This window comes from Esox lucius, chromosome 25, assembly GCF_011004845.1.
Source record: "Esox lucius isolate fEsoLuc1 chromosome 25, fEsoLuc1.pri, whole genome shotgun sequence".
In the NCBI taxonomy this organism is placed as follows: Eukaryota; Metazoa; Chordata; class Actinopteri; order Esociformes; family Esocidae; genus Esox; species Esox lucius.
The window spans coordinates 13,060,619-13,087,772 of record NC_047593.1 but is presented as its reverse complement, the minus strand read 5'-3'; the positions used below and the strand labels follow the sequence as shown (position 1 = coordinate 13,087,772).

At 46.3% G+C, this 27,154-nt stretch overlaps 3 protein-coding genes across 14 annotated transcripts in view; 1 reads left to right on the top strand and 2 right to left on the bottom strand.

The window, feature by feature from the left end:
* Window positions 1-15,189, top strand: part of lef1 (lymphoid enhancer-binding factor 1) — a 47,876-nt gene extending 32,687 nt beyond the window's left edge. For 4 of the 12 annotated variants that reach the window (XM_020043960.3, XM_020043959.3, XM_020043955.3 and 1 more), the window contains exons 8-12: window positions 709-816; window positions 3,223-3,271; window positions 4,621-4,686; window positions 5,330-5,373; window positions 13,732-13,821. In XM_020043960.3, the coding sequence (XP_019899519.1) occupies window positions 709-816; window positions 3,223-3,271; window positions 4,621-4,686; window positions 5,330-5,364 (258 nt within the window). In that variant the 3' untranslated portion in view covers window positions 5,365-5,373; window positions 13,732-13,821. Of the gene's footprint in view, window positions 1-708; window positions 817-3,222; window positions 3,272-4,620; window positions 4,687-5,329; window positions 5,374-13,731 lie in introns of all 12 variants that reach the window. The other 8 variants (XM_020043964.3, XM_020043961.3, XM_020043956.3 and 5 more) reach the window with 7 other exon arrangements.
* A 1,246-nt stretch (window positions 15,190-16,435) lies between these two features.
* On the bottom strand, window positions 16,436-21,599 carry hadh (hydroxyacyl-CoA dehydrogenase). The gene is given in 8 exon segments (NM_001303795.1): window positions 16,436-16,918; window positions 17,133-17,249; window positions 18,992-19,064; window positions 19,269-19,358; window positions 19,646-19,772; window positions 20,249-20,406; window positions 20,653-20,781; window positions 21,410-21,599. Coding segments are annotated over 8 exon segments (930 nt in total). The 5' UTR covers window positions 21,527-21,599; the 3' UTR covers window positions 16,436-16,799.
* A 113-nt stretch (window positions 21,600-21,712) lies between these two features.
* On the bottom strand, window positions 21,713-26,776 carry LOC105020991 (cytochrome P450 2U1). The gene is made up of 6 exons (XM_010888414.3): window positions 26,168-26,776; window positions 24,748-25,066; window positions 24,220-24,554; window positions 23,851-24,012; window positions 23,473-23,640; window positions 21,713-23,036 (listed from the first exon to the last, which is right to left on the bottom strand). The coding sequence occupies exons 1-6, from the start codon at window positions 26,604-26,606 to the stop codon at window positions 22,855-22,857; spliced, it is 1,605 nt and encodes a 534-aa protein (XP_010886716.2). The 5' UTR covers window positions 26,607-26,776; the 3' UTR covers window positions 21,713-22,854.
* Between the last annotated feature and the right edge of the window lie 378 nt (window positions 26,777-27,154).

The window sequence follows — 27,154 nt, the reverse complement described above, 5'->3', positions numbered from 1 at the left end:
GTTTGAACTGGCAGCCAGTGTGTCAATGGTTTAAGCTTTTCCTACAGATTCAATTTCTTTGAGTTTTCCTTCAGCTCTGTCACATCAAAGTCCTTCAAGGGATGAATAATGATGACCACTTCCTTGTCCTAACCTGTTACCCATCATTACGACGATTGACTCTCGCTGCCTGACTGACGGGCGGAAACCTAACGACATTGGCTTTCTACAAAACCATAAATAACAATAGTAATGGCGCGGTGTGGAAATGACTAAATGTGTTCCCTTTGAGATGGGCAAAAAGAGAGGCCGCCCGAATTGAAAGCCTTTACAGAAAGCCCTGGAGGTTGGGCCAGCCACAGCAAAGCCCCGTTTGTGGCCTATGTTCAGTAATTGCTCGTTGACATAGTTTGAAGCAAAAGCGTCGCTAAATTGGAACCAGTGTTTTGATATGAAATCAATGTTTTTTCTCTTTCTCTGTCAGTGTGTGTCTCTCTCACTCTTCCCATATGTTAATCTCTTCATCATGTTCACTTCTTTTTTTTCATTTTGAAGTTAAAAAGGTCTGGGGTTTTTTTCCCCGTTCCAAAACACAAGCATGCGTGTCTTTGGAGGGAACTTGAAAGTGCATGCTAGTAATTGACTGTGTACTGTTTTGTTTTTTCCCCACACTCTCTCTCTCTCTCTCTCTCCCCCTCTTTTGTAATCTTCCTCCTTGTGCTAAAACAGTGGCATGCTTTATCTCGGGAAGAGCAAGCTAAGTATTACGAATTAGCCCGTAAGGAACGGCAGCTTCACATGCAGCTCTACCCCGGCTGGTCCGCCAGAGACAATTATGTAAGTATCATATGGAAACACATTGGCAGCGGAGAGGTGTGTGTGTGTGTGGTGTTTGCGTGTTTGCGTGCGTGTGTGTGATATCTACTGTGTCCTTCCACACCTGGGTTCAAATGAAGTGTGAGATTCTAGTTACTGGGGCAGATCGATGGGGGCCTGAACTTGTTGAAGTGTACATTGAAGTACATTTTTTTTTGGCCCCCTTTAGTTTTGATATACAGCAGTTCTGTATATTAGCAGAATAAAGCAGAATGCCTTTGTTTTTATAAAGGCAGTTGTTGCTACATGCTAATGGACGTTAGCCTGTTCCATAATAATAGTGGCATTTTGTTCTACTCTCCCGTTTCCTATTGTGTAAAACATAGCCCTCTAATTCCCTTTCATTGTTACCACCATAATGGATTGTAGTATCAGAAACACTGTTATGTGACATCGTGAGCTGAGGGTGTGTAATGGCCGCGGTCTTCTTTGATGTTCCATCTCAATGTGAAGGCCTCGGATATGTAAACAAAGCTGATGCCCCTGCCAAAAGAGAGAGAGTGTGTCTTTGTCCCTTGTGTGTGTGTGTGTGTGTGTGTGCGCGTGCGTGACTGTGAACGTGACAGTATGCTAGTGCCTGCCGTCGTTTAAAAAGTGTGGCTCCAGCACTCGCTGTCACTCCACCACCCGGAGGGTCCCTTCGCGGTGTTCACCTGCCTCCCCTCCGGACAGCCCCGCCACCCCTCCCCTTCAGCCTCCGTGGCCCGGGCCGCGCCACGCTGGGAAACGCACTGCAGCCGGACACCCCGGTGTAGATAGCGGGAATAGGCTAAAGAAACCAAAGCCATGGAAATTGCCGTGGAGTTTGTCTCTGCTACCAGGCCGGCAAATGTTGCTGTCAGTGTCAACACAGCAAGGGAAGAATTTAACCACCGCTGCCAATTGCTGTATGCTAGCCATGCTACCAGCTAACTGTATGCTAGCCATGCTACCAGCTAACTGTATGCTAGCCATGCTACCAGCTAACTGTATGCTAGCCATGCTACCAGCTAACTGTATGCTAGCCATGCTACCAGCTAACGCGACTGTGGGGAGGGGACCTCTTAACCTGAAATATACACTTTGTAAGATACTTTCAATTTAATGCAGCAGAAATAGTCTAAACATGTCCATACATCCAATGACTACAAAGTCTAAGTTCATTTGACCTCCTCACTTCATGGGTAGCGTAGTGCAGTACAGGACTACACCGACCAGAAAGTCAGCACCAGGCCTGTATACATTCCGTTGCTCCTAGCCCATTGGTGTTGCCGGGCTGGAAAGGACTACTCTGAAATCCGATGTCCAGAAAATCCAGGGAGGGATCCGCAGGGACACGTGTCATTAGCCCGAGCCGAGTTCCAACCGCTGCTTTTTAGGGAGAACGGACCGCCTGTTGAAGACGGCGCGTGTCCCTGAGCCGGAATCATCCGCGTTTCACCACCGCCGCCGAGACCGGTGTCTTGGAGAGAAACTCGCATCCGTTCTGTCACCGCACACGTTTAACACCAAACACAGCACCCTTCCAACACAAACTAAGCCCTTTACAGTGCTGTACCTCACTAAACACACACACACACACACTGTCACAGAGCCTTGTGCTCATCATCGTGCCCCCCCCCCCCGTCTGCCACAACAGTGTGAGAGGAACCCAGATTAGCCCATCATGAATAAGTGGATTAACAGTCTTTGCAGCAGGAAACCAAAGTGCTGTTCATATTTGACCAGAATGACTGTTCCACTGCTATCTTTCCCCATAGTCCCCCTCCCTGGGGGATTTGGCTATAAGCTATAAATCCATACACTTTTACTCAGCACAGCAGCGTGATCAGCACTCACTGGTGGTGGTGGGGGGGAGGGGGTGAGAGGAGCTGACTGACGCTCTCCATGGAAATCAGACACAAACCAGCTGTCCAAACTAATGTTTACAGTCGGTGTGTTTTAATTAGATATCAATATTTGGAATTAGGAGACATGACACTCTAGCTGCCACGCTTGAAGTCTCTATGGATAGGGATGGGTGCGTTTCGTTCACGCTAGGCTGTTAGGGAGTGCACACGGAATCCAGTAGGAAAGAGGGACGGGCCTGCCTCCCGCTCCTGATTGGTGGCCACGGCCGGGGCTCAGAACACAACATCCCAGTACAGATCACCTGGTAAGGGAAAGGACACTCAAGCTTCGCTGCTATAGGCAGGGCCTGAGATGGTCCGGCCCCTCTTGACTGATCCCAGCGTGGGCGATTGGCTGCGGGCCCCGGAGAGCGAGGGGCGTCGGTTGGCTGTCGGCTGTGGGATGAGTGAACAGGCCAAACGGCTGCAGGACTAAGTGTGGTGGAGTGAGGGTGAGTGCTGGAGCCACACTTTAAGCGTTCACCTGGATATTTTCTAGGGAAAGAAGAAGAAGCGGAAGAGGGAGAAGATCCAGGAACCGGCTGCAGGTAATTAACTTCCTCCCTTTTTACCTCCCTCTCTCTCCGTCCCTTTTCACCGCCTCTCCGGTTGTTGTTCTACAAAGTGATGGGCGCTCTGTTTGTGCTTCAGGAGCACTCTAGTCAGTTGGGTTAATGTTTCCCACACCAGCCGTCTCTCGATAGGATAAGTATTCCCTCTCCTCCTTGAAAGTTGTTCATATTCTGCTGTGTTAGAGTGGGATTGACATGGATTTCATTGTGAGTCAATACATCTAAGAAACACCCGCTGACCTTTGACCCTTGCGGTGGGGGCTAATGTCCTTAAGAACTTGCCTTGTTTGTGAAATGTCTACCGGATTATTCTCCTCAAGGTGTCTGGGATAAGTGGACCAACATCGATTTCCAGTTCGGCTAGATATTTTCAAGCATATTGAAGTTACGTGGCCACTTGGGAACCATCCCCTGTCTTCCTGGAAGGAAACTCCATTATAGATTCGACTTTGGTGTTGGTTATTGTCCTGAAAGGGGATTTCCTCTCCCAGTGTCTGGTCTAAAGCCGACTGAAGCAGGTTTTCCTCCAGCCTTTGCCGGTGTCTAGCATACCCAGACTGTGATGCAGCCACTGTAATTGTTAAAAATGAGGCAGTTACTTAATGTGGTGTTTTGGGTTTTGTCCCCAAAACAATACGGCAAAAAAGTAGATATCTTGTTGTTTATAGCTGGTTGTGGAAATGTTTTCTTTACGCTGTTCATTGGGGTCTCACTTCAATACAGGTGATCCATTGTCAGTTTTCTCTGCTCACAGCGTGGAACTTTTTAGATGTTTTAGAATAACCAAGGGCCACACTGAACTCCCGGAGACGTTTTGTTTCACGTTCTGCAGCTCAGTTCAGAAGGACAACTGCGCGGTTCAACACACCGTCCAAAGCATAATTATTAACTCTGGCTTGCTGAAAGAGACATTCGATATCTTAATGGTTATTGGTACCCATCTGCCCACCCCCAATTTAGTTTAGATCAGCCGCACCAAAGGAAATCTCAATTAAATGCATTTCGGTCCCACTTTGAAACGCAATAAAAACGACAAGGAAACAAGACTGGTGAATTACTGTTACAGTCCTGCTAGCAAACACTACATGGACCCCGAGCAACAAAAAAAGGTCCCACTGTGCAACATACCCCTGTGATCCTGATATAACCCTAACCAGGTGTTGTCAACACTAGTCACCGCCAGTCACAACAAATCAGGAGGCCTGAATTCAGCCATGCCGCTAGTTTGAGTATGATAATCTGGGTTAGGTTCACCTGGGTTATGCATGAAACATTTCAGCCCCATCCAGTCCTAACCACCTCCCCCCCTCCTCCTTCTCCTCCAGACCCCCATAGACCTCCATTTGAACCCTCAGCCCTCGCTAGAGTGGGCTTTCAGAACCAACATGCAGGTACCAATGTACCCCCTCCTTCCTTCCCTCCCTTTCTCCCTTCCTTCATCCATCTATGTGTTGTTGTCGTCCCCCCCCCGAACCCCCTCGACTCAATGCACCAACTTTGGGATTAGTCTGTTCATTCTGGTGGACCTCTTCACTGCTCCTTTGCCTGCTCCACCCATCTTCTGCTGATGTCTCTACCACTCTGCTCTCAGATTGGCCCGGCCAAACGCTACTAATACTGATTTGGTACTGTGACCCGTAGAACAACTTGTAATAATAACTCTGGGGGGGGGGGGGGGGGGGGGTGTTACATGGCCAGTCCACCACGGCAAGGGCTTGTCCTTGTGCAACAGAGCCATTCCTCAGCCGTGGTGTATTGGCCATATACCACGGCAGACCCACCGGGGACCTTTTCTCATGTCACAAACTGGTTGGCTAACGTGACTCTGTTGTTGTTGTCGTACCCACGGTGCAACAGGCTTGTTTACCTCGGCTTTTACCCAATCACCATCCAGGGTCCAAGCAACCCAGTTTGTAATACCATTTGAACACGTGTTACCGATCGATGTTGATAGTTTCTGCCGAGGCTTCTCCTCACCTGCACGTGTCTCATGTAAAGGCCCAATTTTTTTTTAAAAGATGCAATCTTCTGCAGGTACAGGCCAGAGAATGAAAACGGCGTACATCTGAGCGTGAATGGTAAGACAAAACCCCTCTAAGCAATCCTCCCGTCTGGTCTTGTAATGTGTGTTAAACCTTGTATACAACTCAGACTAATCCTAAAGGGTGGGCCGTCACTGTGATCTGTGTGTGATTGGTTATGGTACCGAGGTGGGAGGGGACAGCCTGTGAGTTCTGGGCTCTGGATGGATGTAGACCCTGTCACTCCAACGGCCGTCTCATATCTGCTTACTGAGATCCTTGACTGAAGGCGTGAATGTGGCGCGACTGGGATGCCAAAGTCGACGTCGAAAGGTGAAAATGGTCAAAGTGTTTTCCACGTTATGGAACATGTTTTTTTATTTTTCTTTGAGTCTGGCGTCACAGCACCAGATATTCCCGGAGGAGTGGTGGTCTGATCTTTAGGTCCAGATGTTTTGGTTTAACCCCAGCGTGAGTCTCGGCCCATATGATCAGCACGTGTTTTGTTCAACCCAACATGGAAAGGAGACAAGATTGGTCAGGGCTACATCTGTCTTCGCTGGGAGCAGCGGGGGAAAAGCAATGAAACTCCTCAAAAACCCTGTCGATTTAGATGGCTTTTAGTGCTCTGTCTTTGTGAACATGGAAGGTTGTAACAAGCTTTAGTGACTCCTACCAACCTATCACTGTGATCAGAATAGTCTCACACGAATGCAAGCGCTCTGTTAGTGTTCCGTCACTTTAAAATTAGTGTCTCTACAGCCTCTTGCTCTCTCTGTCCAAGGTTGGTGTTATCCTAAAAATGCCAAACTTTGTCTGGTTCGACGTCTGATCCCAAAATCAAATGGAGAACCAGACAAAGGCTTTCTGCTTGGTTGATTCATGACCCGGTGGCTCCCTCTCTGAACCCAAATTGGACCGCTTTTCTCTAATTCAGGGCACCCTGCACCACCACTGGCTCTTTTCAAAGACGGAAAGACTTTATCTGTGATCCAATAATTAACTGGGTGCAGGCGAGACGGGATGGACACCACAGCTGATTTAATGTGACAACCTTAAACTCATATGCATAATACCAGGGAAAACTGCCACAACTCCTCAATTTATGTAGATCCCAGTGAGTCTGGATTGAGGCTGGAATATGGCACGGCCGACGCCTGGTAGAAATCATTTAAATTAAACATATTTGTCTTTTTATATCCACCCCGTCTCCGGATCGAACCCCTGTGAGACGTCTGACGTGGGTTTTGTGCCGCCGCGGGTTTATCCGTTTTCACTCTTAAAGGACACTTTGATGTCATCGTTTATGTGGATTCATATTAATGATAGCCGGGTATTTCTTTGCAGGATGCGCAATGAGGGAAAACCAATCAAGCCCCAATGCAGCCTTTTAAAATGCATTTTTAAATCAGCCTGTCTATTTTTTGAACATAGTTTATTGAAAAAGAAAATGTTAAACCCTTTGCCATGACACTCCAAATTGAGCTACATCGTGTCTCTCTAACATCTGATTGGAGTCCACGCGTGTCCACTCAAAATCGTTTGACATGAATTACAAAGGCACACCTGCATATTCAACAAACAACGTGTGTGAAATGACTCATTACTCCAAAAAAAAAAAACGGAATCAAAGAAGATGTGGGGAGATTAAAAGGGTCTGGATGATTTCTAAATGCACTGTATATTAATATTTATCACCCTGACATTCCTTCGGCCTTTGTTCCCAAAGGCTGGTTGTGTGGGTGTTTACGAAAACAATTTGATGATTTTGTTTACTTCAGTAGATGACTGATTGGTTGAGCTTCCTTTTTACCCAGCTGACCAATCATCGATCTGTTATAATCAAATCAAGGCCGGTAACATAATTCAGTTGGCGGACAGTGCTGTTCCGACCCAAACTGCCTGAAATTCCAGGAGTTTTTTTTTCTTCTTCTCCCAAACAGCTCTTAAACAAAAGGACCTTTCATAATTTTAACCATTTCAGTGTTACTCCGACCTGAGTGTGGAAATATGATCCCAGAAATCATGTTTCATCGTTCTTCCTGGCATATCGGTTGGTATTCGTATTCATCGTTAGTACCACTGAATGCCGTCTGTTCGGCAGCGTTTCATTTCGTTACTCTATCCGTTATGTCAGACTAGACCCACCACACAGCTTGACTCTAACCCAGCACTCACACAGCTCAGAGTTGAGCTATTACTTTGACATTTAGTATTTCCTCCTCTTTCTTTTTCCTTCCCCTGTTCTCCTTTCCTTTCTCTTATTCGCTCCCTGTTGTGCGATCTCTCTCTCTCTCTCTCTCTCTCTCTCTCTCTCTCTAGCTCAACCTCTTTCCCCTCGTTTTCTCTCCCTTGCCCTCTCTCTCGCCCTCTCCCCTGTTCTGTCGTTCTCCTGCCCGTCTTTTGCTCGCTCACTCTGTCTTTCCTCCTGTCTGATACTTATAAACTTTTTTTTTTTTTGCTCTGTCACTGAGTCATTATCCCTCCCTCCCTCTGCTAAGCTCATTGTCTGACTAAGCCGGTCTGATTTACAGGCCTTTGAGATGTGTATCTGTCCGGGACACACGCCCTCAAGGCGTTCTACTTTAGCCACTGGGCATCGTTTCTCGCTCAGGGAGGGAGACGACTCATAACAAAGGTGGCCTTTCAATCCATCGAAACTGCGTGGGCTAGGAGTCGCAAACACTCGTAAAACCTCTCCGCCACTGTCGCTGTGTCATCCCAGTCCAATTCATACGAACGTGCCATTCCGTGCCACCCTGTAACCGGATAGCTCTGCGAAAGCAAACTTGTTTTATACTTTTGCGAGAGTCGTGTGAATTTGTAGTGGTAGGTTTTTCAATTTGTCTTGTTTTTCCCTTTGGGACATCAATCTTAGGTGTCTGAATAGTGTGTATTCAAACAGCCTGGTGAGGCAATACAGAAAATAGTCAATTTGTGACGGGAGCCCAGGTTGGTGTGTTTCTGTAGGGAGCAGGTGAAAGAGTAGACTTCTGAGAATATGCATCCACACAGTGTGAAAGAAAGTGGTGGGGGTGTGTGTGGCCAGAATTCAGCTGTCAGGCTTGATGAGCGAGAGGGGAAAAGAAAGTGATGGGGAGGGAAAACAAAAAATAAAATCCCCCTTTGTGCCGGAGAGTACTCCCCTCCCTCTCTAACCCTCAGTCTTCTCTCATCCCTCTCTCTATAACTGTCATCCCTAATGTCTTTAACTGTCATCCCTCTCTCTGTAGCAGCCAGCCACTCTCTCTGGCTGCTTTCATATAAGCTTCAGAGTCCTGCCTCCATCTCCCCGTGCCGGGTCAGGTTGGCGCTGGTTGCCTCACGGCTACAGCCTGGTGCCTCTAAAAACACACACCTAAGTGTTCTTACTGACTTGGGATACTTGTAATGGAACTAGGGTCTTGGTTAGCTCTAGAGTCTCAAGGTCTTACGCTGAGTGCCTCAGCAGAGGAGATGGGCGGTCCAGTTTTTACAAGTATAATTTACCAAGAAAATATGAGTGGCCTTTGCATAGACCACCGCAGCTAATGTTAGGTGTGGGTTAGGAAATCAAAACGGAAACGTTTCCCCTCAACTCCCTTTCTTCTCTCTCTATACATCTCCCTCGGGGGGGGGGGGGGATGGGGGGGAATACAACTTCAGCACTTCTGGTCTTCCAGGGGTTTAGTAGCGGAATGCCAAACACTAAACTATGCAGGCGTGTCTTCCCCAATCATTGGAACGACCGACCGGGACTTGGCTTTCAACATTTCATCCAACATTCTTGAGACGCTGCTCCCCATAGGGCCTGATCAAATGTAGTGCACAGCCGAGGCAGCAGATCGCCATTTAGGACGCGCGTTGTGCGAGTCCCCTGTAGCACGTGGCTGTTTTAGTCTGCAGGTTTGTTTTGGTTCAGACACTACTGTGCCAGAGTCTGGCCAGATGCAGGGGCGAGGGTCCTCCTCTCTCCCTCCACCTCCTCTGCTCCCCGAGGCTCCTTGAGGCGCAGCAGTTTTCAGGCGGTGGCGTAACCTCGCACCACCCATCTGAGTGTTCGCGTTGCTATCTCAGGATCAAGAAAGACCCGGAGGTACCAGAAAGAGACAGGAAGAGGAGAAAGAGGCCGCAGGAAAGCTCTCTTCTTTTTTTTTTCTTTTTTTAATCTATTTTTACTTTACTCTCTTTAACCCAGGAAACTCTGTTTTGGAGTTTTTACTTGGGCTGAACTAAATCTGGCTTCTATTGTAGACGCCCCCCCCCCCCCTCGTCTTCCTCCTCCTGCTCGTCCCTTTTTCCCCCTCCCTCCCTCCCGATGGTGAGTGCGAACGGCGGTGGAGCTCCTTTGAAGCACGGCCGCAGCAAAGGGAGCAGTCATTGTGAGGGCCCTTTGATAGAGCCGCCCCCCCCGGTCCCAAGCTCCAGCTCCCACCGTGCCGTGCAGCGCCGGTCCAGACTTGAGCAGCTCGGGCCCCCAGCGAAGCCGCTTCAGATGTGGGGGCCCGGGGATCTCGCGCCTCAGACCTCCACTTTTGCACCCACCTTCCCCAGTGACTCCAGCACATGCCTGAGGTTTCCTCCACTATTCCCTCCCCCCGCAAACATCCCAGTGGTTGATATCACTCTTGTCGTCACCAGCCCACAAAGACGGAGCAGTGCCCCCCCCCCCCCCCTCGACGTCTGGTTAGGGGTTTGAAATAACTAGTATAGACTTGAGTTGCCATGGGTTACCATGAGTTTTAATATTCAGTGTCTCCTGGCCAAAGAAAGTGCTGACAGGACCAGCCATTTGTTTACAACAATCCATTTTCATTTCATGACTCACTTTGCTTTTACTGCCTTCCTCCTTAAGCTGACGTTTGCCAGTTGTGGCAGTGTCTCTGTTTAATGGGCAGAGACGGACTGCCTGACCTGAGAGGGTGATGCTGAACAAAACCTCAGTTAAACCCGTCACACTAAGTTCACTGACTAAACTGAGCAGTCAGACTAAGGCAAGGCTGGCTATCTCCATCTCATTCAACGGACTTTGTGGACTGAACGTGAATGTGCTGTCTCTGTCACTGGGTGGATTTCTTTTCCTTTACTTTCAGCCAGGGCATAGTTAGATTCTGACCCTCCAGATGAATTGGCCAAGAATATTTGAATTTATAAGAACAAATACAAGAATTGGGGGTTTCTAAGGACATGAAATTCTCGATTTTGGATGAAATCTCTGAACCTATTTTGAAAACTCATAAGAACATTTGTCGGTCTGTGTCTCTGGTGTGTGCGTGCATATGCGTCGGTCTGTGTGTGTGTGTGTGTGTGCGCATATGCGTAGGTCTGTGTGCGTGCGTGTCAGTCTCTGTGTGCGTGCATGTGTGTCGGTCTGTGTGTACGTGTGTGTGCGTGCATATGCGTCGGTCTGTGTGCGTGCATGCGTGCGTGTCGGTCTCTCTCTGTGTGCGTGCATGTGTGTCGGTCTGTGTGTGTGTGTGCGCGCATATGCGTCTGTGTGTGTGCGCGCATATGCGTCTGTGTGTGTGCGCGCATATGCGTCTGTGTGTGCGCGCGCATATGCGTCTGTGTGTGCGCGCGCATATGCGTCTGTGTGTGCGCGCGCATATGCGTCTGTGTGTGCGCGCGCATATGCGTCTGTGTGTGCGCGCGCATATGCGTCTGTGTGTGCGCGCGCATATGCGTCTGTGTGTGCGCGCGCATATGCGTCTGTGTGTGCGCGCGCATATGCGTCTGTGTGTGCGCGCGCATATGCGTCTGTGTGTGCGCGCGCATATGCGTCTGTGTGTGCGCGCGCATATGCGTCTGTGCGTGCGCGCATATGCGTCTGTGCGTGCGTGCCGGTCTCTCTGTGCGTGCTTGCCGGTCTCTCTGTGCGTGCTTGCCGGTCTCTCTGTGCGTGCGTGTCGGTCTCTCTGTGCGTGCGTGTCGGTCTCTCTGTGCGTGCGTGTCGGTCTCTCTGTGCGTGCGTGTCGGTCTCTCTGTGCGTGCGTGTCGGTCTCTCTGTGTGCGCGCGTGCGTGCCGGTCTCTCTGTGTGCGCGCGTGCGTGCCGGTCTCTGTGTGCGCGTGCGTGCCGGTCTCTGTGTGCGCGTGCGTGCCGGTCTCTGTGTGCGCGTGCGTGCCGGTCTCTGTGTGCGCGTGTGTGTCGGTCTCTGTGTGCGTGCGTGTGTGCCGGTCTCTGTGTGCGTGCGTGTGTGTCGGTCTCTGTGTGCGCGCATGCATGCGTGTCGGTCTCTGTGTGTGTGCGAGCGTGCGTGCGTGTGTGTCTGTGTGTGTGTGTGTTGGTCAGTCTGTCTGTCTGATAAAGTCTACACTCCTGCCTGTGCTGGAGACTTCTTGCTCCAGTTGGCTTATTTCTTCAGTAATTTGTCTGCCGTGTTTTCCTTTTTAATGGCACCAAAAGAACCCCAAAAGTGCTGCAGCAGCATGGGGGGGTGAGGGGGGTGTAAGGGGGACAGGACGGGCCCAGCTGCGGGCTCTTTGATTTGCCTCAGGGAGGTGGAGGCGGCGATTGAGAGACGCGGGGCCGTGCCAGTTATCTTAACCTCCCACACTTCAAAGACCCAGGGCCCGGGCCCCGTCGGTCTCAGTCTCCCCCCCCACACATCCCCTCCCTGGGCCAAGGAGAGAGCTGGCCAGGGCCCGGCCTCCACTGGAACAGAGCAGCGTTTCATTTCCTGCAAAGAAGTCCAGCCGGCATTCCTGAGCGCTAACTGTGGGGGGTGGGGGGGGGTAGAAGGGGACAGGGGAGGGGTCAAGTTGCTCCTGAATCCCGGCGTTTGTGTGCGTCGGTGTCGGGTGGGTTTCGCTGTGAAGACCTGGCACGATGCCACCCTGCCCCGACACCACCGTAACACCTCCACCCGCCCCGAGCCTCCCCCCCAGGCAGGAAGGACTTGGCGGGTGCTTTTCATCTTGTGGCCGGGGGGAAGGGGGCGCTGGGCTGGGGCACTGGGGCTTGAGGGCTGGGCTCTCAGATCCTGGGATGAAAAGGGGGCAGTGAGGTAAATAAACGCAACAGGGGCTCCTCTCTCTCCCTCTGCAACTCTCCCCCACCTCCACGCGGGCAGCTCAGGGTCAGTCCTCCCTGGGAAAGGCGGTCTCTGTCCCGCTTCCTTTCATCCACATGTGGTAAAGCAGTCTGCGTGCGTGTGTGCGTGTGCGCGTGTTAGAAGTCGCACAGCTCCACTGACTCTACCCATGAAAACACACTACTTCTCTGCACCTCACCACAAAAGAGCAGTCCATCCATTAATACACTTTTTCTTTTCTCCCCCCCTCGCTCTCCAGTCGGACATTCACCTCTGAATCCCCCCCCCCCCCTTCTGACTTTGATCAGCAATTCCATTTGAGGCACGAAAATAACCGACACCGTCTGTCCGGCTATAACTGAAGCTAACTCGGTTACGACCAGAATCCACCGCGCCCCGTGGTTTGACAAACTATTTCCTGGTTATGGACGGAGGCCGGCGGGGCTGTTTAGAAGGCCCTGGGGAGTGGACCCAGTCTGAGAAGACTTTATGCTCCTCGCTTTCCAAACATGGCGGTGGGCCTCCATAGACACACACTGCTGACAAAACCAACACTGTGTGTGTTGTGTAATTAGGCAGGGCTATTTAAAATCCAAAAACATTTGGAGCCCACGGTGGTCCGGCGATGGGCCGCAGCTTCAGGTACGCATGTGCTACTGCAGCCGGGGTTTGAATCCGGCCCATTTCTCTTTCAGCTAAAACACTCCCATCTTTCCCTGCTGTTTCCGTCTAACCCAGTTTAAAATGGCCCGATGTAGAGTCTGTTCCGAGGCGGCCCTTAAGCCAAAAAGTCTGCCCTCTTCTTCCCTGCAACTTCAAGAGTTTTTTTCCGCCTTGGGACACAAATGGCATAGGTGCGGGTGAACAATCCAACTGAGGGCCAAAGGGAAGGAGATGGTTTGGGAGTTAGCCAGTGTCTAGTGGTGGGTAGACTCTCCGACTGGGGGGCCCAGGGTGGGCGAGGGCAGGGGGAGCCAGCTGGGTCACAGTGACCTGAAGTCAGCGAGGGAGATCAAAGCCAGCCCACACCCTGTCACTAACCTATAACCTACTGTTCAGACGGCAAAGCCATTACCGCTCTCTGAAGACGGCTGAACTCTCACTCCTCCAGGTCCTCTGGTGTGCTTGTGTGCTTGTGTGCGTGCGTGCGTGCGTGCGTGCGCGCAGGATGGCAGGCGAGCATTGTGAGGCGTGTGCGGTTGCTGAAATCAAAGGACGTAGCGGTGGCTGTATGGTGGGATGTGAGAAGCGGTCTGCTTTCTGATGATGTCAGTGTGCTGGTGTGATTAAATGCATGCAACCCATTTCATAGTTTCAGGGAGGGATTCCCTCCCCGCCCCGAGACTGAACCGCCGTCGGTTCTGTCCACTGAGCTGACCGACATTTCTCCTCTTTCTCCTCCAGGAGGGAAACGGAACGCTTTCTCCGCGCCGGGCAAAGCGAAGGCAGCAACTACGGGCTCCATGTTGGAGATGGAGGCCTGCTAGATCCCACAAACCTTTTCTGTCCCCCCTACGCCGACCTGGAAGACTCAGCCCCCCTTTCTCAGAGGAACACCCCCGCCCATCCCAAGCTTGACTTTATACTCCGTGCAGTGACTTGCCTAGCAGCTGCAGAGACTGAATAAAACAAGACAATCACTACTTCTGAAGAGCGTCAACCAGCGTCTCGCCCAAACGCCCTATAACCCTCTCCACAGCCAACGGAAAAAGATGAACCCGAAATATTCTTTGTTCTCCTGCTTTCGTTTTTTTTTCTTACGAATCCGCTTCGTCGCCATCCACGGCAAATGCACTGAAAACATTTCAGCGATTTCCGGTTGTCCAGCGCACACACTTCAGCACCCTAACACACACATCACCTGCTCCTAAGTTATTTTTTAAGTTATTTGTCACCCCCGTTCCTTTCCTTTGTACAGCCCCACTATGTTTGACCCTCAACACTCCCCGGTTCCCCGTCACTGGATTTGAGGCCACACCCCCCCCCCCCCCCCAACACATCTTTAGACTGACTGCACTATGACAAGGAAGAGGGAGGGATGTCAATCACGTGTTGTCAAGGAAACATCCTGTCAAGGCTCCTATCTTCCATTTTGATTTTTATCAATGACCAGTTGGTGCAAAATAGGATCAACGATTTATGATTATAGCTTTTACTTTTGGGTTGGAATTAATTTTGAATGCCTTTTTGTATTTTGAACTTTGTTTCAATTTCTTGGTGTATATTTTCAGTGATTTTAATTATTTTACCTTTTTATATATATACTGGTATATATGAAAATAAGCTTTGGACACAGGAAAGCCATTTTTTTTCTTGTTGAAGCGTCTTGCAGAAAAAAATAAAATTAAGGCTTCTTTTCATAACTATTTGTAACAAATAGTGACCTCGACTTAAGTCTTGCTCAGATGTAAAATAAAGCTCAATACGTGTACTTTGTAAGGAAACTGTCAGGATATGTCACTTTTCTTGGTATTTTTGCAGGCAATGTTAGGACACAGGCAAGAGTGGCTGCTCAGAGGCCTATATTTTATTGTTCTAAAGTGACAAATGAAGCAGATATATATATTTACCCCAGCACTTGGCAGTTTTTCTTTTATTGCGATCGACCTTTGTCTCTCCTATTTCTGGTAGCTATTAGTGTGGTCTTTTTACCCATGTTGTTATTCCATGCAAGACTTTCTGTAACATTTTGATTTTACGCTCTATTTTTAGTACTACTTGATGCATTTTTTTTTTATCCATTGTCATATTTTGAATCACTGTCATCTTGGTAAAAGCAATTTGCTTCCCAAGGTGTCACATTTTAACTGTTTCAACATGTTTTGTTTTTTTAAAGAAAAATAAAAAGGCATCATTGGCTCATTTGATTGGTGACCTGCATTATGTAGGAAAAGGTTTCCTCGACAGACATGGAGCCTAGTCATGGACTTAAAAAGCTTATTAGAAAAGGATTCATTAAGCACTTTTTTTGTTTTATTTAGGGCTAGGCTTAATCTGGTCTAGAAAACCAAGCCACTGTGTGTTTACAATTATATGCCACTAGATAATCTTCTAGTCTTCCGACTGATAGGCCTATCTAAGGTGTCACAGCATTTGCCAATACTGCCACTTAGTGGTCCTGCTTGGAACTGCAGAGCCAAGTGAAATTATTGAATACAGCGCGGTCAAATCTCAAGAGGGAAACTTCAAAAGATAACATATAAAACAGACCATCAATTAAAACTCCAGAAGCGAGCCGAGCCCCGGGCTATGACCGTACAGCATTAAGGTTATGCTAATGAAATGAGAAATCTACATCATCTAGGGTCTATAGTAGGGCTGTCCAACCCTGATCCTGGAGCTCTACCTTGTTGGTTTTCTTTCCAAGCCCAGTTGTGACAAACCAGATTTTTTCTATTAATCTAGCTAGTTATTAGAATCAGATGTAATAGATTAGGGTTCGAGAGAACCCATGGGACAGTAGCTCTCCAAGAACAGTTGGGCAGCCCTGATATAGAGCATGGCCTGTTTTTCAAATGTTAAAGAAATCCATGGAATCAGGTGAGGGCGCATGCGTCCTTCAGGTTCCTTTAAATATTATACATTTACTGTAAAATTATTCTTTTTAAATATCCATATTTCTTCCCCTCGTTGTAACTAAATGATAGTAAAGATGGTGACATCAAAGGAACCCCTTTTTCTAAACAGTATTGGAAATTAGCAGTTTCAGGGATTGACCTGCCCTGTTAATCTCTAGGTTTTACCAGTATATGGCACTGTGTTTCAGGGATTTACAACCTGTCCATATTAATCTGTTTTACCAGTATATGAGAGTGTGTTTCAGGGATTTACAACCTGTCCTGTTAATCTCTAGGCTTTACCAGTATATGTTTCAGGGATTTACGACAGGTCCACGTTAATCTCTAGGTTTTACCAGTATATGGCAGTGTGTTTCAGGGATTGACCTGTCCTGTTAATCTCTAGGTTTTACTAGTAAATGGTGGTGTTTCAGGGACTTAAGTCCTGCCCATGTTAATCTTTAGGGTAAACTAGTATATGACAGTGTGTTGTCATAGTGCTCTTATTAGGCTACATTGGGGCAAAAATGTAGAGTAAAAATCAAAGGGAAGCATTTGGATGTCAGTTTATTACCAACAACTTTTACTTACAAACCACATCTAAAGATGACATTCAGAATATACATTGCCAGTCGTAACACCAGTCTACTCTTCTTCAGAAAGGCACTGAGGTTTCACAGCAGCTGCATTTCATTTGTATATTAAGCGTTACGTTCAAGTTCACCGGCTTGTTCTCCCAGAGTTAAACAAGGGCGGTGCAAATGCGCCCGTCAAGGCTGTGTTCATTAAGCAACAAAAGGACAACAACAGAAAAAAATTCTGAAATTAAATGGATTATCATGTCCAAAAAGAAACGCAAAGTTCTTGTTTTCAATTTCAAAACCGTCTGTCCTGACTAACAGGACCCTGGTGGAGTCACTTGTACTTGTAGAAGCCCTCTCCCGTCTTCTTGCCAAACTTGCCCTCAGACACCAGTTTTTTTAGCACTTCACTGGGCTGCATCAGGGGGTTGTCCGGGTCCTTCTCAGCCCAGCCTGAAATCAAGTGGTCGTCAATGGGTTTACACCTGCATCTACTTTACGAGGCCCAGTTTTGAAAGACTACTCTAGTTCAACATTCTGCCAACCAAACACTTTTACACAAACTGCAGTTGGGCTATTGGTTAACGTAGGCTTCAGTTAATAGGTTTCGCCATCAGGTTGTGATGGTTAGTCTGTAGAAACACACTGAAGCGGTCGAAACGCTCACCGTCTATGATGAACTTAACCGTGTCCAGTCCTACGTAGTCCAGCAGCTCAAAGGGCCCCATGGGGTACCCAGCGCCCAGCTTCATGGCAATATCGATGTCTTCCTTCGATCCGTGGCCTGACGGGAAGCACAGCGCGCACACACTCAGGCATTGGATTTCAATGAGGGAGGGAAATACACCGCTCAGAAAAATGAAGGGAACACGTAATCATCACAGAATAACACCAAGTCAGTTAAACTTCAGGGAGATCAATCTGTCCAGTTAGGAGGCATAAGCGATTGTGTTTTGGTGCAAATGAAAGTGAAAACAGGTGCACTGGAGAGGCAACAGCAGGACAACCCCCAAAAAGGGAATGGTTTTGCAGGTGGTGGCCACAGGCAATTGCTCTCTCCTTTTCCTTCCCGACTGATTCTTCTCTAGTTTTGCTAGTGTCCTTGTCACTACTGGTAGCATGAGACGGTGCCTGCAGCCCATTCAGGGTGCACAGGTAGTCCGGTTCCTCCAGGATGGCATATCCACACGTGCCGTCGCAAGAAGGTTTGCTCTGTCTCCCAGTACAGTCTTGAGCATGGAGGAGATACCAGGAGATGGGCTGTTACACGAGGAGTGCTGGACAGGGTCATAGAAGGGCATCAACCCAGCAGCAAGACCAGCATATTCTCCTTTGTGTGAAGAACAGGAGGAGCACTGCCCTAAAAAAAGACCTCCAGCACACCATCCGCCATCTCATCAGCAGCATGCCCAGACTTTGTCGGGAGAGCATACAGGCACATGGGGGCCATACACACTACTGAGTCACATTATGAGTTGCTGTTATGAAATTCATACAAGTTGGAACAGCCTGTTATTTCAATTGTTTACTTAGATTTTCGCTGTGTTTGAATCCAGCCCTCAATCGGTTGGTGATTTTGGTTTCCACTGACCGTTGTTGTGTCCGTTTGTTCTCAACGAATTACACAATGAACAGTAAAGATTTTTGATCTTTAATATATTTCCTTCACCGAGACCCAATGTGTGATTTAAGTGTTCCCTTCATTTTTTGGAGGAGTGTAGTTTCTGATACAGAACGGTCATTTTCAGCAGCCATGAATACCACTGAATGTTCCATCACTTTTTGACCACACCTCCGGAGTCTTGCCTCTGTAGGTAGTTGACAGTGGTAGATGTCCTGAAAGCCTTACGCTAGCCAAAGCTACCTTTGTACATTTGTCAGATGCTCTCATGCAGAGTAAATTAAAGGAGTAATTAAGTTTCAGTACCATGCTCCAGGGCACAGTCACAGATTGTTTACCCTTGTCAACTTGTTGATCAGAACCAATTATTACTCTGGAATGACACTCACAGAAACCAGTGCTTGAGTCTGATTCAGGGTACTCTGCTAATCCTATTTCCTGCTAAAGCTATATTGTTATGTGTTGGACAACATCATTGTTGATATCACAGTAGATATTTCAATATTTCTTAAAATTTCACACAAACTATATTCAATCAGTTGTCTAGTAGTTCTAAAACATTGTGAACCAAATACCAACTGCTACATTTGTGAACATTTTTAGAGAGAATATTTCAACAGAATCAGCTTTTTTTTGGGTATCTATTATTAAAAAAAAAATAGAATAGGGCCTAATCTATCTGGATTTAAATTTTTAATGCATAGTGAAATAAATAATCAATGTTCTAATTTCTTTTTATATCAGAAAGTTGATTTAATTGCAAAAGACCAACAACCTTTAATCTGGGTAAGACGATGGGCTCCCATCACTGAATCAGGTCCAAAAAGTTACTTTCTGACCAAATATACATGGGCATTTGTGTTCAAAGGAAAACGCCTGCAGAATTGATATCAAATGGACTGTACCTCTCTCAAGGAGTCGGATGGCCTCCATCATGTAGGGCACGAGCAGACGGTTCACAATAAACCCAGGGGTGTCCTGACAAAGAACAGACCACACTTTGGTTGGAGAAACGTCTAAATAGCACCATGTTTCTTAAAAGACCTCACGTTTTATCATTCATTAGACGGAGATGATGAGGAAAAACCTACCGACAGACTGCTGGACCACCAGAGGCCACAAATACCTTTTTATTTAAAAGTTATGGCCATTTGGCTACAGGAACAAACAGGAGAAGCGTACCTTGCAGGACACCGGTGTCTTGCCCAGGGCTTTGCTGAATGCAAGGAGGGAATCAAAGGTCTCCTGGCTAGTTGCAGATGTTCCAATCACCTGAAGATGACAAGGAAACCAAACAAAATCTTTTAACGTAATCTTGCAGATCGCGGGAACAACCACAGAGGCATTTTCAATCAACCTGCATGTGTTTCAAATCCAGCATCTCCATTAAGGTCGTCACGATAAATTGAATGTCTCAAGTAATTTGAGGCTGCTTCTATTAAAGTAATTAGAAGGCTGCTTCTATTAAATACAAAATAAAAAAAGAATGGTGAACGTTGGGGATGTTTAATGCGCACGTTAAAGGTAGTGCAAAACCAAACGTAAACCAAAAACTGTACCTCCACCAGCTTCATCATGGGGACGGGGTTGAAGAAGTGTAGGCCCCCGAACCTGTCCAGCCTCCCAGTGGAACTGGCTATGTCGGTGATGGGCAGAGAGGATGTGTTGCTGGCGAAAATGGTATGTCTAAAAATGGAGGATCCAAAAACAACAGGAAATCAACAGCAGGCGACACCCATGAGGTACACCCAAATTAACATTCTTGATGTTGGCTTTACAACGCATTTCCCTTTGAAATATTCAACTTTAATTAAAATAGTCTTAATTAAAACAGTCTATTTTAAGCCCAAGGGTAACAGCAGTGGCAATGTAATAAATAAAAATGAAAACAGGAGGACTGCTATATTTACACGCACACAGGCAACCCAAACCAATTGAAATACTGGTTCAACAAAATACAGGCCCCGATTTTAAAACGCATTTGCCCCGTCCTGTAATTATCTGCAAAGTCCCAGGTAGTGGCGACGGGACAGCGCCGACGTAACCGAGGACAAGGTTTATATTCGAACCTTGATGATTAACCTAGAGACCAGAAGCCTTGAGTCGAATGCTGAAGTCTGCCAGTCTGGTGGGAGAATCGAGCACTGGCTGGTCACACTTACGCAGGGGCCACCTTGTCCAGGGCACCAAACAGGCCCTGCTTGATCTTCAAGTTCTCCACGATCGCCTCCAGCACCAGGTCTGTGCTCTCCGCTGCCGACATGGCGTCTGTCGATGTCGACACGTTGGCCATTACCGTGGCGATGAACTCTGCTCCGGCCTGAAATGGGCACAGCAACTGTACTGTTCTGCGGGGGAGTGGATGTGTATCTTGCCAGCAGATTTATTTTAGAGGGAAATATGAATCTTGATTGCGTAGCCCCGTTAGCATTTTTGACATCTGGTTCCCATAAAACACTGAGCCAATGTTCAACTGAATGTTAACCAGACATTTGAGGTACAAATGTTGTGTGTGTGTGTGTGTGTGTGTGTAGAACCCCATTCAAATATGGTTAATTATATCCACCTCTTGCTTGTCAGCAAACTTCTTCTTCGCCACTCTCTTCAGACTGCCCTCTATCCCCATGGTAGATTTCTTTAAGATTTCCTCGTTTGTGTCCACTAGTACCACTGAATGACCCGTTGTAGCCGCAACCTAAAAAAGGAGGGGCATCGGTGTGAGGGACAGCACAGGTGTTGTCGAACGCTTACTTATATAGGGAAATATAGTGTCTGCTTAAATTAAGGGCTTGACATTTGACAAAGAAGTATCATAATGAGAGTCTAAAGGCAGAGGAAGCCAGGTGTGTATCTACATCCTCGTGACTACCAACAGTGAGGGTACACTTCAAGCATTATAATGTTTTAAATGAACAACCAAAGCTTCTTGGCCAGTTGTTAGTACCCGGAAGTAAAAATTAACTTAACTCGTTGAAAATGAACCCCGAGTTGGGCATGCTCAGTTACACAATAAACGGTGCTTTCAGTCCTGCTAGTGAAATATGTGGATTGCTTGATTTGCTGTGCGAAACGGGGTAAACAAACTGTGCCATTAACTAGCTGTCACCATTTGAGCAAGTAAACGACAATTTACATAACGTAAAGTTAGCAAAGTCTTCAAGTCTGCAACCGTATACATTTACATAACTGCACGGGTGTCATTGCTGCCTTCTTAACTGGCTAGTGCAATGGAGCTACTGACCGTACTCGTCTAGCAACGTCATTAGCTTAGCTGCAGCAGTTAGCAAGCTAATCTTAGCAAACAATGTCTGTCGACAAGTTACCTGGGCGATACCTGCCCCCATTAGTCCACCACCGATGATCGTTACATGTTTGATCGCTGCATTTCGGAATGCAGATGAGGAGAGTCTTCTGATTCCTTGATGAGTGACGAAAGCCATGTTTTGGTAGGGGCAGAAGACCGCACTAGAATGAAGGAGATGATTGTGGCTGCGCTACAGGCAGACGGACTGTGTGAAAGGTCATTCTGGGCGGCTGTCACGTGACCTATCGACGCATTCCCATGACCTTTCACACACATCTGATAAAATCTGGTAAGGTGATTAAATGAGACAATAACTATTAATACATAATATTAACACTAACATAATATATTGTATCCTATCAAACTAGTAATATGTCTACTGATACAATGAATACAGTTGCATTAACACTTCATATTTTACTTCATTGTAACTTTGAAGTTCAATTTAAGTTTATTTATGAAATGTATTGAGCACAGATTCAATCTGAAAAATGAAGTTCTTGTAACATGGCACACAGCATCTACGTAGTAAGAACTAAGAAATATATAAAGCAAAAATATATCAATAATATACTTAAGTGTAAACTAGCAGCAATTTGTATAATGGGGAATATGAACAATTTGGTTAGAAGCACTGACTATTACAAATATGTAAATAACGTGTACATGGAAAGACATCATAGCAGCTGGAAAGTTAATTTGTGATCAATATGATCAAAGATCAGTGTTGCTGGTTGAGGAACCTTATGGCCTGAGGGGAATTTTTTTTTGTGAGTCTGGAAGTGTGTGCCTTGATGCCCCGGTAACACCTACCAGGCAGAAGCAGTGTGAACAGACCATAGCCTGGGCTGTAGTCTTTGTTGATGTTCCGTGATTTCCTAAGGCATTGTGTATGGTAGATGCCTTGCACGGAGGGAAGATGGCAGCCGGTGACGTGAATTTATCCAAACAAATCACTCATATTCCCATAATGTATTCGGTTACTCAGAAAGGTTAAAAAAACTAATTGTGCAAAAAGTTAGTTATTCCTAGCTCAAAGTATGTATGTATAGTTAAAATATTACGTTTAAACGTAAAAAATTAAAGCGGTTAAAATAAATATTATGTTCTTCCCTGAAGAAATTCCCTGAACACATTTTCAGCATCAAAATTAGTAAAATGGACATAAACACTGCATGGTAACAAATAATATTGCTTTGGTAACAGTACCGAATTAGGTAAAATTCAAATGATAATAATATGCTCAAATAAAAAAATGTCATGTTAAGATATTGGCAATATACAAAACATTTTTTTTTTTTACAAGTAACATTCTTTCAAAAAAGTTTTAAATGTACTTTTTTTAGTATCATTTTTTTTGGTATCAATATTATGGAATAAAAAGAACATTAACACTGCATGGTTGCATTTTCTGTTAGCAAGTACAATTAGGATAAAACTGATTGTGTTAGTAGTCCGCTAGCCTTACTGCCGGGGTTTCACAGTCAGAGTGAATGGGCAGGGAGCCAAGGTGAGGCCGAAGCGGCCGTGCATAGGAGGAGAGGGAAGCCCCTCTGGCAGTCTGCAATGGAAGGCCTGCAGCAGACTGGTGAACATCAGGAACAGCTCGATCTTCGCTAGCTGCTCTCCCATGCAGACCCTCCGACCTGAGAAGGACAGTGAGAAAAGCACCACGTCAACATTTAGCAAAATGTCTGGGAAGAAAATAAATCCAGACCTATGTGTTGGTGGGCATGGCGTCTGGCAGGAGCGAAGTGAATGGGTAGACAGGAAAATGCTATTCCAACGATGATTTCTAAGATTTTTAAGCCGTCAATATGTCGCAAAAGGCAATATGTTTTTTGTTACAGTTCTAGTAAGTGGTGCTGAGCACATAAAAGAAAACATTATTTATACTGTGGGCCAAGTTCCTGCCACCAGTGCAATTTCTCCTGAATCGATTAAAACACAGTGCCAACAAATATAGAGCAAAAACCAAATTACTTTTATACTTACTAATTTGCTAGAATGCTTGCAAGAATGCTTGCTCAAGAGAAACACAGATGGCTTGACTCCAGGCGAGTTAGCTGCGTTATGACCTACCTATTCCAAACGGCATGAAACACGCTTTCCTCAGGAGCTTCCCCTGGTCGTCTAGGAAACGTGATGGTTTGAAGTCATCCGGCTTGTCCCACACAGTGGGGTCTCTATGGACTGACCATAGGTTGGGGACAATCACAGTGCCCTTGGGGATTGTATAGCCACGGAACTCTGCAACACAATAACACAAGTCCGGTTCTTACAGGTTCCTTTTCCTTTACCTTGCCGTAGCAAGTTTTAGCCTGGTGGAACTGGCTGATCGTGTTGTCGGTAAAGTACATTTGTTACAGCTTCAATAATCCTTAGCAAAACATTCAGGTTCTACCATCTAATTGGAATTACTAGTATGGCATTATATGTGCATGGTGTCCCTCTGCTCACCTGTGGTCTCTGAGGCCATGTGAGGTATAGCCAGGGGGACCACCACAGTCATTCTCTGGACCTCCATGATGGTGGCCTCAGTGAACGGCAGACTCCCTTTGTCCGTCAGAGATGGGACCCTGTCTGGGCCCACCACCGCATCGATCTCAGCCTGCACCTTCTCTGTGGTGTAAAAAAAATTGAATAAAAAAAGTGTATTAAGGAGGTAAGTCACTAAATAAGTTAGGAAGAACACAACCGAATCTAAGTTACTTAATACGAGGGGTTCTCTTCAGGTTGAAATCATTAAGATTACATGGTTCGATGTCTCTCTAAGTTCATCTATTAAGCCATGTTTGCAGCTGAACAGACTGCCGGACAGTGGTTTACCTTGGACCTCTGGATAAACAGCCATGTAGAGCAGCATCCACAGCACTGTGTTAGCGGTGGTATCAGTGCCAGCGATGAAAAGATCCCCCACGATATAGAAAAGGTAGTCCTCTGAGAAGCTACTGTCCATCTCGCCCGCAGCCTGCTGGGCATCTATCTCCAGCAAGTACATGTCTATGAGATCTCGGGGGTTGTCTGGGTCCAATGTCTCCCTGTGCCTTTTGATGATCTCCTTGAGGAAAGTGGTGATGTCTTTTTCCACCTGACGTACCTCTTTGAAGACACCAAAGGGCAGGTGGTATAGAGGGGGAAACACGTTGATGAGGAATGCTGCGCTGTTAGTAAAAAATAACAGAAAAATATTTTTTGGTGAGAATAGTAGTTTGGCCCCAAAGTCCTTAAGGAACCCGGGATCAGAAACCAGCAGCCCACTGGTTGGTTACCAGTTCAGTTCCCAGGTCTTTCACTCGGCCTAAGACATGAACCTTCCAACTACTGGTCAACCTATCTACACTTTTATCTACCTACCTGTTTATGATGATCTCCAAGCCGTGGGCCATCAGTTCCAGCAAAGCGCCGAACTCACGGTCACTGTGGTGGAAATGCTGTCCCAGGGCAATGTTGGAGATGACATTGGACACCGCGTTGGTGATCAGAGAGGTTGGGTCCACCCCCAAACACTTATGATCTTCTCTGCTGAGGTGCAGCAGTTCACGTTTCACCACGGCCAGACCCTTCTGGACACAGGACTCTAGGCTCTGGTTGCCAAATCCGAAGTTTCGCAGTGTGGTATGGCAGAACTTTCGCTGCCTCCTCCATACCGGGCCATATGGTGCAAAAACAATGCCTTTGGTTTAGAAAACAGATAAGAGAGGTAAACTACATAAAAAGCCATGTAATAGTATTTATACAGTGTCTTCGAGCAGTATTCAGACCCATGCACTCTCAAAATGTTGTTATTTATTAAAATAAAATCCATTAATCTACACTCAGTACCCCATGACTAAATGGAAGATGTTCTCCTTGAAAGAAAAAAAAAATAAGAGAAATGTATGGATTTTCTTTTGAAGCGATCACTGCTTTGAGTCTTCTTGAGTATGCTTCTATAAGATTTGCACACCTGGATTTGAGCAGTTTCTTGGACTTCATGACTTGGTTTTTACTCTGATAAGCACTGGTAAGGGTGGAACCTTATAAACACTGCTCAAAAAAATGAAGGGAACACGTAATCATCACAGTATAACACCCAGTCAATTAAACTTCAGGGATATCAATCTATCCAGTTAGGAAGTATAAGCGATTGTGAATCAATGTCACCTGGTTTGGTGCAAATGAAAGTGACAACAGGTGCACTGGAGAGGCTACAGCAAGACAACCCCAAAAAAGGGAATTTATAATTTTTTTTGATCTGTATTGATACGGGCCTTTTTTAAATGTTGTCCAGTTGATTGAATTTGCCTCAGGTGGACTCCCAGACAAGTTCTGAGTGGAAGGATGAGTGGAATCCGGATGCATCTGGGCTCAATTTGGAGTGTCATGGCCAAGGGTCTGAATACATATGTACATGAGATATTCCAGGTTTGCATTATTTTTGATAAATTGGCAGTATATCAAAAAACGTATTTTTGCTTTGTCATTGTGATACTGGGTGTAGATTAATAAAAAATATTTAAACTATTAGGACCTTTTTGATCAAGACAAGGTCAGTTATATACAGAAAATTACGCATCAAGACTGATGTGTCTATGACCAATACTGAGAAAGATATTGGAGATTCACAGAATGAAACGCAATTTAACGAATTTATTCAATATTCACGCATTTTTTTTACGAAAACAAACGTACAATCAGGCCAGCTGTAATTAGAAGAACGTGCACCCATTTTGAAGTATTTATGAGCATCTATGTATACTTCAGTACGGATAAGTTGTGTGAAACACCACCATACCTTTGCGCTTTGTCATGATTGTGACGGTTGGAATTTCTGGTCTGTCAGAAAACACATCTGCTCGGTTCAAGAGGGCGTCCCTGACAACGTCATAGCCGTTTAGCACAACCACCAGCTGACTCCCTACCCAAATGCTGTAGAGGTTGCCGTAAACTTGAGCTTGTTCTGTCAGAAAGACTTGAGGTGATTTTTCCATCTTTTGGAAGTTCTCTGCTTTCCGGCCTCCAAAATGACGTAAGATGACATTGAAAACCAGAAACCCCCCAATATTGCCAACTATGGGCCATGGTTTAGGGCCAGGGGGAATATTGGAGAAATCTTTGCGTTTACGAATTAAGTGCATTATGTAAAATACTCCCACAAACACCGTGAAGGCCAGAATGCAGACACGCGACGACGCAGAAGTGGGAAGAAGATCGTACCACAATTCCATAACCATGATGTGTTTATCTATAGCTACACGCACAATACATTTTTGTAATACATATTATCGAGTTCAATGTTTTTCAAGCTGTTATTAGTGTATACCGAAAGGTCAAACCCGTTTATGCACAAGCGTCTGAAATGTTCTTCCTTGTTTGTGGTGAGAGCGAAAGACGCACACGTCATTCCTATTGGTGCTTTGATTGATGACGGCGAAGGGGGTTGACTCTAGCAAGTCAGCTTCTCTCCACCCCTTACCATACCTCTATGTACGTAACCCATTTGTTGCCAATCTTTACGCAGACATGCTGTATAACAAGATTGGTAGCAAAATACGTAAGGATAAAAACGACGGTGTTGTATTTGCAATAAGGCAACCTTATAAAGACCCAGTCTACGATTTTGGACCGCTTTTTATTTTTTTTTAAGTAGCGCTGTAGAGCCAAAAAGGGTCTCGAATTATACTGCGTCATGCATGTGCCGATTTATGGACAATGTCATCCAAACCACCAAGTTGGAATATCATGGCTAACTGAGATATGATATTGATTCTACCTATTATGC

Coding starts and splice junctions, on each gene's coding strand:
- LOC105020991 (XM_010888414.3), bottom strand. CDS start 26,606: ATGGTTATGGAATTGTGGTACGATCTTCTTCCCACTTCTGCGTCGTCG. Junction 24,555..24,747: donor TTGGAGATCATCATAAACAG/GTAGGTAGATAA, acceptor TTTTACTAACAG/CGCAGCATTCCTCATCAACG. Junction 24,013..24,219: donor TGTTTATCCAGAGGTCCAAG/GTAAACCACTGT, acceptor TTTACACCACAG/AGAAGGTGCAGGCTGAGATC.